Genomic DNA, 14134 nt, shown 5'->3' with positions numbered 1-14134 from the left:
ACATTGCCACAGAGCTACTGCTCTGCTGTTTGAAGCCAGTTGGAAAAATAACTCCAAGCAATACAGAGAACTGGAGCGGAGTTTACTTCCATAAGAAGATAGAATTCTCTCATTTGTTCCTCTGACATTTATGGAACTGGCAAAGGATAAACAAAAGCAAAATTAGATCCCACAGGCTTTTGTTAGGAAAAAATAGTAGAGGAGAATGGCATTCTGTGGCAAAAATCAGCTGTGCAAATGGGACCACCATGTCGGGGCCCTTCCCAGTGCTGCCAGCCTACTTTCTTCCATCTGATCTCAAACAAAATAATTTTATTGTTACCTACCTCAGAGGTATTTCATTAAGGCTAATATTGGATTTAAACCTAGGCAATCAACATTACGTTACTTCTATTAACCTCCAAACAAGAATTTGAGCATTTGAGGGTTCCTCCCATGCTTCATTCAGAGCTAGATCCTTATTTTACATTGGATGTACTGAAAACACTGCAGATCCCAAGCACAAACATTTTGTTTTAAATTAAATCAAAGAAGAATCCTCCACTGGATCTCCACAACATCCATGCGTGAGCAACCTGACGTAGTGTGGGGGTCCCTGCTCACTGCAGAGCATTGGACTAGATGACCTTTAAAGGTCTCTTCCAACTCAAACGATTCTATGATTCCATGTGATTTACACGATCTCAGCTACACACAACTGTGTAAGATCACTTGCTGTATAAATATGGTAAATATATGTTCACCCCCCCCCCCCCAAAAAAAAAAAGAAAAATTAAAAGTCTGTAAACTAAAATCATGCCGTTACAGTTGACGTTTTGTTTTCCTCCAAAAACGTTTTCCTTTCAAGGCACAACAATCTCAGACTGAACTGAACTGCAGATGGCTTTGTTTTCCTAAGGCCCCTTTATCTCATGGATCTACCCAAGTGCACTACGGTGAATGGTGAAGCCCCGTACCAGACTGAAGGAGAAGCATAAGCATTCCCTGCTGTGCTTCCCATGTGGCAAGAAATTGCACAGGTGCTGCTGTTGTTTGCAGCCCCGGCCTGCTTGCACACAGGGGCTGCAGTGGGGGAAGCTGTGACAGCAGCCCTGCAGCAGCCATGCTGGGGCAGGGGGAGCATCCATCTCATTCCGTGGCCAAGGAGAAGCAGGACAAGACATCTTCTTCCTCAATCAATTACTGGAATTAATTTTTGAACCTAAGTCATCGCCTCCTGGGGAAAACAAGAATTCATCGACTGGTTTGCACCAGGTTTTCATCACCTTTTGTTTTTTTAATATTTAAAAAAATGAATTTAAAATAACATTTGTATTACCCAGAAAAGTGATGCGGGAGCTTTAAGAATTAAGGGAGTTTTATTCACCCTGAAAGGTACAATAAATCCATGAGTACTTTTGCCTGTTTACAAGATGAAAAATCCCAACTTAATCCCAATGAAATGGTAAAACAGCCTCAGAGCAGGGACACCTGCAGCATCTCTGCCTCAAAACCCAAACCACTGCCTCTCCCACCCGCTGCCAGCAGCAGCCCGGCGCTCCGTGTCCTGCACAGGAGGGCTCCTGCAGCAGCAGCCCTGCCCTCCCTGCACCCAAACTTGTGCTGGGTGGAGAGGGAAGAAGACTCAGATTATGGCTTCACCTTCAGTCTGACTGGAAGGGTCAAGAGGAGAATGCAAACTTTATTCTGGTGCTGGATGGTATTCAGAGCCCCCATTTATTCACGGGTGCTGCCCTGCAATGCTGTTGCTGTGCTGCTTTGGCTTAGAGACGACACGCGCTGACCCCGGTGTGCCCAGCACTGCACCAGAATAATTCAACACAAAAGGTTTGCATTAAATGTAATGAAGCAGATGACAAAATCAATAAACCTGGAGTGGTGTGGCTATCATAAAAATGATGTAAATTCAGAGTTCACAGTGGTTATGAAGCTATTTAGGATTATAATTAAAACCAGTGCTTTTTTTCTTTTTTTCAGAATAAAAGCTCCTTTGACAATCATAGATGAATGCTACAGGAAATCTTCAACAAATGCATTCAGAATTAAGGAATGGCACAAAGACAGCATAAATTACCCAAAGATAAACTGTAGGCGTAGGTTAGCCTAAAAAAGTACGAAATAAAGAAAATTTGATTTTCATCCTTTTTCAACTGATGTCACATCCCATTTTAATCAAGTTTTATATCAAAAGGACGGTAAGAATACCACATAGCCTGCTTTTAAATCGCGGTATTTTCTGGAGTTGATTTCTGTCAAAGAGACTTCTGTAAGAGCATTAAAACAAAAAGGGGCCAAATCTGCTATCCATTATTCTCCATCAGAAAGCAGCGCTGCAGCCATGGGTGCTGCGTCAAAAGTGTATCTATGCTTTACCAGGATCAAAAACAACGAGCCCAGAAAGCGGCACACAGAGCTCAGCAAAGTGTGCAAGTAGTCCCTGGGAGCACCCAAAGCCACAAAGGCTTTTGGTGGCTGACCCCAGCCCCGATCACAGACCTCACCCCGGCTCAGGGCTGAGCCTGAGCTCCTCACCCAGCAACAGGGAGCCCGATCCCACTGCCGGGCTGTGGGCACAGCTTTGCTGGTGGCTGCCACACGGAGCCCCGCGGCTGCTGAGCCACCTGCAGCACTGTGAGACCAACAGCTGCAGGGGAAGGCAATGCATTATAAAAACACAGAGCATCGGAACAACCAGAACAGAATCTGAAGTAGATTCTGCTCTGCTTAGGTCTGTGTGGTACACTTGTCTGTCTTGTGGGCAGTCTAAGGATTTTACTGTGTGAAGAAGGGAAGGCACAGCCTTCAGGTGATGCTTAAAACACATTTCTTGAAAATAAAAAATAGAATTGTTATTTCTGCTTGTCTGAAGCTGATAAGGAATAATTGAACATCTGCACTTTGCCTAAAATTGATGTCCGTTACAGTGAACGCGCTGCACATAGAAGTTGAGTGAATCAAAATGACATGCGGCTGTACTGGAGGTGTTCAGCTCTGATTGTCATCAAAATATTCATCTTTGAAAAATATTAAATATCGTCATGTTAAATGCCATCAATTAAATGCCATTTCCCAGGTTGTGATGTACCGTAGGCTTACGTACTTCTGTTTTATCGGGAGAGCACACTTAGGAGGTATTTCAGCTTTTATTTATCTGGCATTTTACTAAGGGGAAAGCAACCTTTCGAGTGAGGAGATTTGTTTCCTGGGAGCGATGCTTTGGCTTTCAGCAGTTGTTGGTGACAGATCCCCCGTGGCTGCTCGAGCCCACAGCTGTGGGCATCCGCAGAACAAAGACACCTGAGATGCAGTGGCGCAGCGGAACAGAGCTGGCAGCCACCCCACCTAATGCAGGTGTTTTCATTTTAAAAACATCACGGGTGTGTTTTCAAATCTGTGAAATCAATCTCAAGTGAGGTACAAATGGTAGTTTAGTGCATTCAACAGATTTCAGATCATTCTGTGCTGGCGCATCCACCTGGTGTTTTATTTATTAGCTAGGGACATGGGAAAGGGGATTACATAAAACAAAATGTGTTTTAAAAAATGCAAGCTCGGTCTGATCTCACTACCAAATGCAAGATACGTTTAAATACTTCATGAAATGGTTCTGGGGTTTTCCAGTGTTGATCAGGTGTGTTGCAGAGTTTGCAGCTCATTGCTCTGCAGATGTTTCTGCCATCGCACCTTTGTGCACCTGGGACCATCTCAAAACGTTCAGGAGCAGAGGAAGCACAGCACCCCCCTGGGCAGCCCTGCTCACAGGAGTGTCCTGCAGTGTGGGACCGGCCCCTGCAGCTCAACACACAGAGAGCTGACCAAGCACTGCTGCACAGAAATGGTCTCTCCCAAGTGAAATAACTCACCAGGCCCAAGCCTGCTGCTGAACCAGCACCTCTTCGTACCAGCGGACAGTGCAAAAACCCCACAAAACTTCTCCCCAAGAGGCAATTCTGAAGAATGATGAGCCCTTACGATGTGAAAAGAGATGCTAGCAAACGTTCCAAGATTGTAATGACACTTGGAAAAAATAACATTGCTTGGCCATCACGATAATCTGGTAGAGAGCACAGCTATTTAGAAGACACTCTTCAGAAGCAGCTTTGATGCCTCTGATGTAAATGGGACAGGGCAGGCAGCACGGCAGCTTCAGCTGGGGACTGACACAGCGGTGCACTTCCTCCCTCCATCCCCTGCCTGCCACAAATCAGGCTGCACAGCATGCAGATTCTCTTGACTTCTTGCCTCCAAGTTTTACTATAATGCAGGACAAGAGAAGTTATTTAGAAAGATCAGGGTAGGTAGATTTTAAGGGTTAGTGATTCAGAACGGAATAAGCTGGAAGAGAGGAAAGCCCTGTGTGCCAAGCTGCCCTCGGGCAGTACAGCCAGCAGCGGTTCCCCAAGCACAACTGTGCTATCAGCCGGGGTCAGGCCCTGCAAAGATGGGCACAGCCCTGGGGACACGAGGCCTGCCTGCGGACGGCCCTGTGCACGGGGCTGAGATGTGCAGAAATAAACATGGCGAGCACAAAGCATCCCGACTCAGAATCTCTGCTGGGCTGGTTTTGCATATCTCACCTTAAGTGCGTTCTGCGTTGTGGAGCGAACATGCACGTGCATTTCAATCAATCATATCTTTTAAACGAGATAATTGTGAAATATCTGCATTTTGCATTCATTGTAAGGGGTAGAACAGATGGCAAAAGCTCAAACTAATCTATTCACAAAATTAACTTACGCTGTAGGTGATGTTTCTCCATAGAAAGTGGAAAGTTGGTAACGTGTTATTTTAATGTTATAATAATATTGCATCACAATGGAACTTCTAGGAAAGCGAAGGCGATGGCCGCAGCGATACCGCCTGAATTCATTACAGTCACTATCACAATGAATACCAATTACAGGAGATAGAAATGAGGACATTGCTGGAATACATTGAGCACAGTGTGAATTTACAAATGAGGAGGAGGAAAATTGTTTACAAATTAGTCAGGTTGAGGTAATATGATCTTTTCACCCTCTACGGAGTGCAAGGGGCCTGTCTGACAAGGACCTCCAAACTGCTGGTGGTGCCTCAGTACCTCTGAACTGTTACGCCAGCTCTGAAAACACTCAAAAATACCCACTGAGATCAAAGCAACCTGAAATTTGTTCCGAAAGAGAGTTTTATCCTTCTAAAAAAATATATTGATGTATAGATTTTAATGATATCCTGTGCCTCCTTCGGGCACACCACCAGGTACCGGCGCCTGCTGCTCAGCCCGTTCAGCAACACATAAGCAATCCAACAGCAGTAGCTGGTTCTCCTCCTGCCACTCACTGCTTTGACTGAGGTTAAGCACAGACTGCAGTGGACTCATTGCAGATTTTACACCAAACAAGCGGGAAATCTTGCCAACTTTCTATCTCCCTTCTTTAATTTTGCTTTATTGCTAACGGCATCAGTAAAACTGACTGTACACAAACGTCTTGAGAGCAGAGCCAGGGATTTCGGGGGGCTCAGGACAATGGTCTCCTTTGGGAACCCAGTCTAAAGGAGGTTAAGCTTCTCGTGTCACGTTTCATTGATATATCCTCTGTATTTACATACAGCAAATAATTCACCATCACTTTCTTTCTGCTAGGGAAATGGCTACACACATCAATCATCATTTCCTTGGGCTTGTTCATTATTTTAACTAATCTGACAGGTATATTTAATTATTTCTATCCTATAGCTGACTACTGAATATGAGAAATGCGTTCTGCAGTGCGGGGTTGCAGTGGAACATTTTTGGTTTGTGTGGGTGAATGCAAAATACCTCTCAACATAAAGAGCAAATTCAGCTTTTTCCAGAACCTGAATGTGCAACCTAGATGTTTAATTTCTGTAAAAGTCACACGGATCAATGGTAATAGCAGGTGCAGGCAGAAGAAGTGAGGGCATCTTCCAAGAAAAGCCATTTAGCAATAGTCACAAAAGTATTTTACGGTACTCACATGGCTCCAATTTTTATGTTGCATAGGCAATGAAAGGACTTGAAAAATAAATGGACGTACAGAGGTGGTCAATGCTACGTATGTGCTGACATATATCTGCATGTTTTAGAAATACTAAATGCTGAATTTTGTCCTCAAATGGAACCTTTAGGGCTATAAAGCAGATTACCCCCAGTTTCTCAAGCGACCCCAGGGTAGAAGGAAAGCAGCTCCCAGGCCCAGTAACATGAACTATTATCCAATGTGCAGTTGTGAAATATTTAGACACGTGCACTGAGCCCATATTAACATGATAGATGAACCTGTCAGCTTGTGTTTTTCTGCATCCCACTACTACAAAATTCTGCCTTTTAGTAAAAGCCTATAAAAGGAAAAAGACAGAAGCTGGGTATGCACAGCATCACTTTCTATTGAATCAAGAACAAGAAATGCCAGCAGCTCCTCCTCAAATAAGTGCATGACCCAGTCGGTGGGGGAGGGTGGCCCCACCTCCCCCTGCACTCAGCTGCAGGCATCTTCCCCTACAGTGTATGTGTACATTGCCTTTCCTTTCAGGAATGCAGACAGCCTTGCTTGCAGGGAGATGCTGCCATGCAGAAGGGCACCTCGCACGGCAGAGTTTGAGCCCTGCACGCTGTACGGGTACCGGCCAGCTCCTACCCAGCCCTGCAGCAGCTCCCTGATGCACGCATGGGGGCTGCACAGACACAGCCACTGACTGCAAGTAAACGCACTCCGTCCAGGATGCCCCTCTGCACTCTCCCTCTTTACAGAAGTGGCTTTTCCTTCAGCCAGAAAAGTGCAGGATCGGAATGGGTGGCACAGGAGCAAAGGCTTTGGGAAACACACAGTCGGTCTGCTGCTGTTTCAGATTCAGACAGTTCTCTGCTTGCAGGTAAATCTATTGATTTTCCCTACCGCAATGCTGCAAACAGAGGAATAAACTTCTGTCAGGAGATAACAAAAGGGCAGCAACTTGCTAGGATCTGCTAAATCTGCCCTGCACATTTCTTACAGGGCAGTACCAAGCCCCAGTATCACCATTCCTCCAGGAATCACGTTCCTACAGTGCTTTGTGACCCCACACAGCTCGCAGTCCAACAAGAGCGCAGAGCAGGGAGAAGCAGGAGCATGTGGCCTGCAGGCATGGGCAACTCCTGGCAGTGTGGGCACTGCTGCTGGGCACCTCTGTGTGAGCCGTCTCCTATTCCTATTCCAGGAATGCAAGAATGCCTCAGCGGAGGAATGCTTGTCTGGATGCTGAGATATCATACAAGCAGGAACTCAGGCAGCGGATTAATATATGTTTTTGTGAAGGAAGGCTGCAGCTGATAGTGTTGCATTAGCCCAGAGCTCAACAAGACCCAGATCCACATGCTTTAATTCTAGAAATAAGTGTGCTTACTCAGGGCTACAGTCCTGCGAGAAGCATTTCCTGCTCTCTAGGTAATAGCTAACAGAAATTGAACACAGGTGTGCTCTGCAGCCCTCGCTCCTTCAGCTCTTTATCAGAGCAGTGAGCACAATTTACACATCTAGTCTACAATACTTTCCAAGTGTCAATTCACGCCAAATTCCCATATAAATGCACTGTTTGTAATGGACATTGTGTGTTCCCCAGACTTGCTAAAAGCCACATAATTACTTCTATATTGTAATTAGAACAACACTCGCTAACTTATTCTTGCTGTGTGCAGATTCTTCCTTGGCATTTCATAGTCAAACAGCAGAAAACACTTCATATGAAAATAATTCACACAACTAAACATGGCCCTCTTGGGAGTTTTAGCATCACTTCACCAGGAGCTGCTTTGTTTCCTGCAAAACATTGCCCTCTGTGACACGAAAACCCTCTTCTTCAGCACAGACCTTAGTGAGGCTATTTCTGGGCTCTCTGCTCTGCTAAGAGAATGAGATGCAAAGCTTTTACCATTTAAAATGAAATGCATGGTGAAAAATATCCCGAAACACTGCTTTCTCCAACATTTCATTTTCTATTTCCTATCATCTTAGATTTTATTTTTTAATGGCCAAACCATATTGCACCATACCAGTCCTGCAGTCCTGCTGCTAGAGGGACATCACCATCTCACTTTCACTCTCTGGCACACACAGCAGCATTTATTTGGCATTTGTTCAGTCAGTTTTTTGCACCAGCATGCTCCAGGTGGAAACACCTGCCATTGCAATGGCCATGCTGAGAAAGGGCAGCTCTTGCTGGGCTTGCAAATAGCACTCACCCTAATTTACAGTGAGCCCCTGCACTGTGTATTTCAGAGCCTATATCCAAAGGGAATTCACACCCTGCCTCAGTCTCCCACAGCAACTTCTCTGCAACTGTCTATGAGTGGAAACTTTCCAAACTGCTCTTAAAAACGGTGTTAATTGGGATACTTTAATGGCCCATCAGTTGCTGTGTTCCTACTGCAGTATCTACAGAGGTATTATTTCTGCGTAATGTTGGCACTATTTTATTTTCAAAGAAACTGGAAGAACTTGAGGCCACGTTCAATGTTAAGCCACGAAAACAGAGACAATTCAGAGCCAGTCTTTTCCTACATGAGTTTTAAAGATTGATTGGAAAGGGCAGTGTGAAAGAACATGCGACTGCTTCTCATGTGTAAGTCTCCAAGATCCCTCAAAAACGTGCTTCAAAGGCTGAACGAACTCTGAGACTGAGCAATAAATCTGCAAAGTGATAACCATAGAAACAGCCAAGCCTGCCGCTATCACATCAGAGCATCTGTGTCAGAGAGGCTCCCGGTGCAGGTGCTGGAGCAGCTGAGTGGCACGGAGGGGGAGAGGCCCGCTCTCTCCCACCAGGTGCTCAAGCAGTCACGCTCATTGGTATGGTCATTTCTGCAGCTCCAAAGGGAGCATTTCGGCTGCCAAACCGATATGGAGAATGGGAATTGGCATGTTGAAGCCTTCTGCTTACAGCTTTAAATATTAACTTGGTTCAGCTTGCATCACAGCCTCACAGTTACCGCTGCAGAAATGTTAACGCGTTTCCAGGAGTGAGTTGGCCCAAGATTTTGTCACATTTTTCTCAGCTACTCATAGGCCACTGGGATATGGCTGGAAGCAGCAGTCATCTAGTGAACCATCCCGGACACAAAATTCATATGTTATTTGTCACGAAAAGTGAGTACAGATCTTAGTGAAGCTGTGGAGAAGTCTGCTTCCCATTGTAACAAATGGGAGTGGGGATCCGATGAGCAGATCCATTCATTAGAGCACTGGGCTCTGCTGAGCTGGAGGTTGAACAAGATGACCTCCAGAGGCAGCTCCCAGCCATGATAACATCTGTATTCCTGAGAGATGGAAAGTGTGACTACCAGAAAGCAAGTCTGATTCGGTGTCTTTTACAGCAAAATAATAGATACTGCCTAACTTGACAATCACAATTTTTATTAAAGCTTTAGATCCTGACATTTATAGAGTGCCTCTAAGTACTGCAGCCAGCCATCCCTTGATATCAGCTCGTGGAAAGGTGAGACCCTGATTCCCTCTGTGCTGAGGCTGGGTGCGTAAATCAAAGAACACCTGTGATTTTTCTGACATCTCACCAGAGAGGAGTAAATCAACTCTGAATGTGAACTTTGCTATTTTAAATGAAGTTAGAGAACTAACAGTGAATTACAGCTGGGAGAGCTAGACTTTCCGAAACAAAACACTCTCTATTGTTCCTCTAGATTACACAGAGTAAGTAAAGTTCATGATAACAGTGCCATGCTTCTGTCTAAAATCCACACACTTCTTTCCCCTATAAACAATATTCTCCAGTGTTTTCTCTCCTCTTTTTCTGTACCTTAAAAACCAGATCCATTCACATGGGTCCTCTGATGCTCACCCACTGAGGAGGAACACTAAAGCCCAGGCTTAGATGAATGTAGCCTACTGCTTATCATAGGATTTCTCTTGATGACATTAAGGAAAAAAAGCCACCGTGCCTGGATAGCTGAACTCCCTGCTGCACAGAGACAAGCAACACTGAAGAATCATAAGCTTGGAATGCCCAATACCTACAGAAACAGCTGTTAGTTACATGATGTAGAAATCCTCACAGTGTCCTTATGCTGACATATGTGTAGGAGCCTTCCTTGCACAGGGCTCACAGAGAGCAGCAGTGTCTCCCAGCATTGCTCCTGTGCCTATTTTTTCCAGTCTGGGGGAGGTAAGGTGCAGCTTTTGTCTTGTAATAGGGTGTCCTTGGCACTATCCCCATGATGTGATACAGTCATTACCAGATGAAGGGCCAGAACTGCGCTTTGCCCTTGGATGCAGATGTGATGCTCTGATTCGCATCCACTGCCCTGAATGGTTTCTGTGCTGCCTATAGACAAAAAATCATCTGGGCATTTAAGAGGTTAATTGGGCAAAGAAATGAAGACAAAGCACAGGTATGTCACAAGAATGTTCATTAGAAGTGTTTCTGTTTACATCTCGAGCAGATTTTTATACTATGTAAACTAAAACAATAAAACCCACAGTATTTACCCAGTGCTTACTGCATTTAACACGGCGGGGGCTCAGACCTAGCTGGACTGTGAGTGGGGTAACACTGCTCATACTGATGGCTCTGAAATGGCCCTGAGAGTGGCTCCGTTTTCTCCGGAAATCCTGGGTTTCTGCCAACGTGCTGCCTGATATTTCCTTTTTCAATTCACCGTGTGTTGACTCTAATGATGCGCCTGTGTGTGTGTGCACGTGTGCACCCAAATGCATTTCTGGCATGTAACATACACGTAACCTGGAACCATACAACTGAAAGTCTTTGTTTACACATTTATATAACTACACTTCACAAAACAACAAATGCCACGCTAAGGCAAACAAGACTTGTTAGCACCAACAGTGAAACCCACTGTTCATCCTTATTTGCATCCTTATTTTTGTTTTCAGCACTGACTGTCAAAGGATGAGCAGCTAACTTCTCACATGCCTTTTCATCTCTGGAAATCTGTGCTCAGCTCCTGTGTCTGTGTACCACATTTGCTTCCAAACAGAGTGGTGGCACAGAAAATTTCAGGTAAGCGAAATAATTCGATTTCACCCCTGAATTCTATCCTATCTTTTCCTATGCACATCTTCTTCAAGGTTTGGATCGGGATTTCACCAGATTTTGCAGCAGAATAATGCAGGGAGAAGGAAAAGCCTTTAAGAGCTCTGCTTCCTTTGCTCAGAACTTCCCTGTGTGTTTTGCACACTATGTGTGGGGCAAAGCAGCGCGCAGGAGCACACAGCAGGGCCCTCTGTGCAGCACAGGGCTGACCATGGTGTGCTCAAACAGCTACAGCCGGAGGTAACGAGGGAGAACTTCTGCACCACAAATACTAATGAAGTTGTTACTTACAAGTTCTTCACGTCAATGATTCCTCGAAAGGCCTTTCTAGGGATTCCTTTTATCTGGTTTTCACTGAGGTCTCTGAATAAGGGAAAAGAAAAAGAAGAAGAAAAAACGTTTTGTTAACAAAGGGAATGTACTTCTCAAATCTGCATGACATAATGGAACAAAGCTTGCTTGGGAAAGGAGATGTTTCTGGGTCTGTTACTGCTTCCCTTTGTCTTCTTAGAGGTCTGTGGCAGGATGAAATAACTCTCCAACCAGAACTACCAGAGTTTGAGATAAAAATGAGCAAATGTTCAGAAAACATCACTCAGATGTGCATGATTTGCACAACTCTGTGATTCAGTGGCAGAGTTTCTACAGCTCAATCTCATACCTCAATACTGCAGCCTTGTAGCATAAATAGAAATGTTCCTCACTGTGATTCTGTTTAACAGCTATAACAACATTGGCTTATCCGTGCTCTGATTATAGACTCTGCTTTTAAATTAATATTCAAGAAAAATGTGACAATCATTCCCTTCAATTGTTTTGCAAGTGTACGGCAAAAAAAGATTGATACAACACAATAAAACAACAACAGAACACACTGTACTGTGCATCAGTGGGAATAACAGAAATTTTGAGCTTGTTTTAAAAATCAGCAATTCAGAATGACTTCGTAGTACTTCAAATGCTATGAAATGCTCCAGGTTAAATCATTACATCTGCATCGTGAAGACAGGTGGAGCGATGAGCACTGCAGTTCCAGTGCTGTTACATAAGCTGCACGCAGTTGCTTTTCCCTTTGACACACTGTAAATATTTCAACCAGAATTTTCCAATCGTGCACACCCCCATCAGCCACAATGGGGGGAGGAGAGCAGGCATTGGGAATGGGAAGGAAGGAGACATGAAATCGGAAAGTTGGGATGCTGTCACACTAAGGAAAAGGAGCACTCTGTTTGGTGGTGCACCATCAGCCTGGGGTAGGAGGGAAGATTTTGGTTCAGTTCACGGGACAAAGCTGGGGGAAGCATTAAGTGTAGGGGGCAAAAGGAAGGCAGAAGATGAGGAGAGAAAAATGGAAGAAATAAGGAAAGGCAGAAATGGTGGGCACGAGAATGGCTGGAGGAGAGGACAAGGAACAGCGATAGCACAGGACAGGACATTACAGTGTGTGTCATTTGGTGTCATCGTGCCACTTTGTTGTACAACCCCCCATTTTCGGAAAGTCTGGCTTTCTGGTGGCTGCTAGGACTGAATGGCACTCATCCATACCATCCACCAGATACTTTTCTGTAAGCACGTTTTGTGTTGCAGCAAGCCTCCTTTCCAGTCTCCACCAAATTGCCTTTATCAAATGAAAGGCCAGAAATCACTGCCTGTCACAAAAGCCCACACTGACACTGCAGGTCAGGACGTGTCATGCAGGGCTTTCTTCTGTTTTCCATCAGGCAGAGAGAGAAAAAGGGGACTATGTCCTTGTCATGAGACTAATTCAATTTATACCAGTCCTGCAGTCTACACCAAATTCTCGAAGTAGCCACAATTGTTCATTCAGACTATCACAAACAAAAAGGTGCTGCTGGATACAAGTCTCTTTTTTAAACCAGATTAAAATTCTTTGTGACCTTCACAATTTGTTTAACACTGATCCACACCATGACCCTTCCTTCACCTCCCCTTTCTTTTGCCAGCAAAAAAATGTTAGTTCTTTAAAGACAGATCTACCCAGAGAAACGATCAGGCAACCGGCAAGCGTAAGAGTGGAAAGGGAGTGCATTTCAGAGCTGTAGAAAGGCAGTCCTACACTGAAGACAGATTAGAGGGCAGGGAATCATCTCGGTGTGACAGCGAGGCACAGCAGAGCTTGAGCCAATGGTGAAAGTGTGACAAAATTGCCTCGGGGGTAAAAATTAGCAAGATCTGGGGGCAAAAAAAGGATACTAACTGCAGCAGAAAGGGCTTGGAAAAGTAGAGTTGCAAGTTTAAATGAAACATGCATCAAACACACCAACACCTCAAGTTACACTTGTCCAGAATTTTACTGTGCATTACTGCAAACCAGGTTCAAAAAGAAATATAAAACATATTTTCAAATATTAACATGGTCCAAAAAGGATAATTTCTATTATTGCTTTCTGCTTTCTCTTTATGCTCAGATCTCCCCTGAAGTACAGCAAAAATAGGAGACTGGAGGAAACTTGTCCGTTTTCTATGTCAGCCTTCTCATAAATTGTATTAATTTTATTTCCCATTTAGGCACTCTTTAGCTAACAACGCTGCCTCTCTACGTCTCCAGACCCATGCACTGATTTCATAAGTATCTCTAGCAGTCTGGAGCAGGGACAGCCTGCACGGTGCTGGTGATGCAGCATGGATGAAACTCACAACTGTACGCCTCATTTTCCATAGCTGCCCATTCACAAGTATGACTGTGGCTTTTTGAGATGGGCAGGGGAAGAATTCACCTCTCCCTAACAAAGTGCCAAACTTTTGTTAAGTGTCCTCCAAAGGCAAGCAAGCCCCGGGCAGGCTCAGCCCATGCCCTTCCCAAAGCGTGCCGGGAGCCAGCAGGAGCAGCCAGCTGCCTGTACTCTGAGGTCGTTTTAGAGCTCCAGCTCTGCAGTCCCTGCTCCTCCTAACAGACATAACGGGAAGCTGTCCCTGACGGTATGTAAAAGAAATATTAGTTATTAATAGAAACTGCAGAAGACCAGATGAACTCACGTGAGGCCAAAAATGCCAAAGCAAATCAAAACATAACACTAAATAAACAGACAGAAAAGAATTGTGATATGCAAGAAGAAATAAACAATGAATC

At 44.6% G+C, this 14134-nt stretch overlaps 1 protein-coding gene across 6 annotated transcripts in view; it reads right to left on the bottom strand.

Moving 5' to 3' along the window:
* Positions 1-14134, bottom strand: part of SLIT3 (slit guidance ligand 3) — a 526297-nt gene that overhangs the window by 216626 nt on the left and 295537 nt on the right. For all 6 annotated transcript variants that reach the window (XM_040646811.1, XM_040646810.1, XM_015293584.4 and 3 more), the window contains one exon: positions 11335-11406. In XM_040646811.1, the coding sequence (XP_040502745.1) occupies positions 11335-11406 (72 nt within the window). The remainder of the gene's footprint in view (positions 1-11334; positions 11407-14134) is intronic.

This window comes from Gallus gallus, chromosome 13 (genome assembly GCF_016699485.2).
Source record: "Gallus gallus isolate bGalGal1 chromosome 13, bGalGal1.mat.broiler.GRCg7b, whole genome shotgun sequence".
NCBI lineage: Eukaryota > Metazoa > Chordata > Aves > Galliformes > Phasianidae > Gallus > Gallus gallus.
The sequence above is the reverse complement of the archived record's forward strand: the minus strand, read 5'-3'. Positions and strand labels throughout refer to the sequence as shown.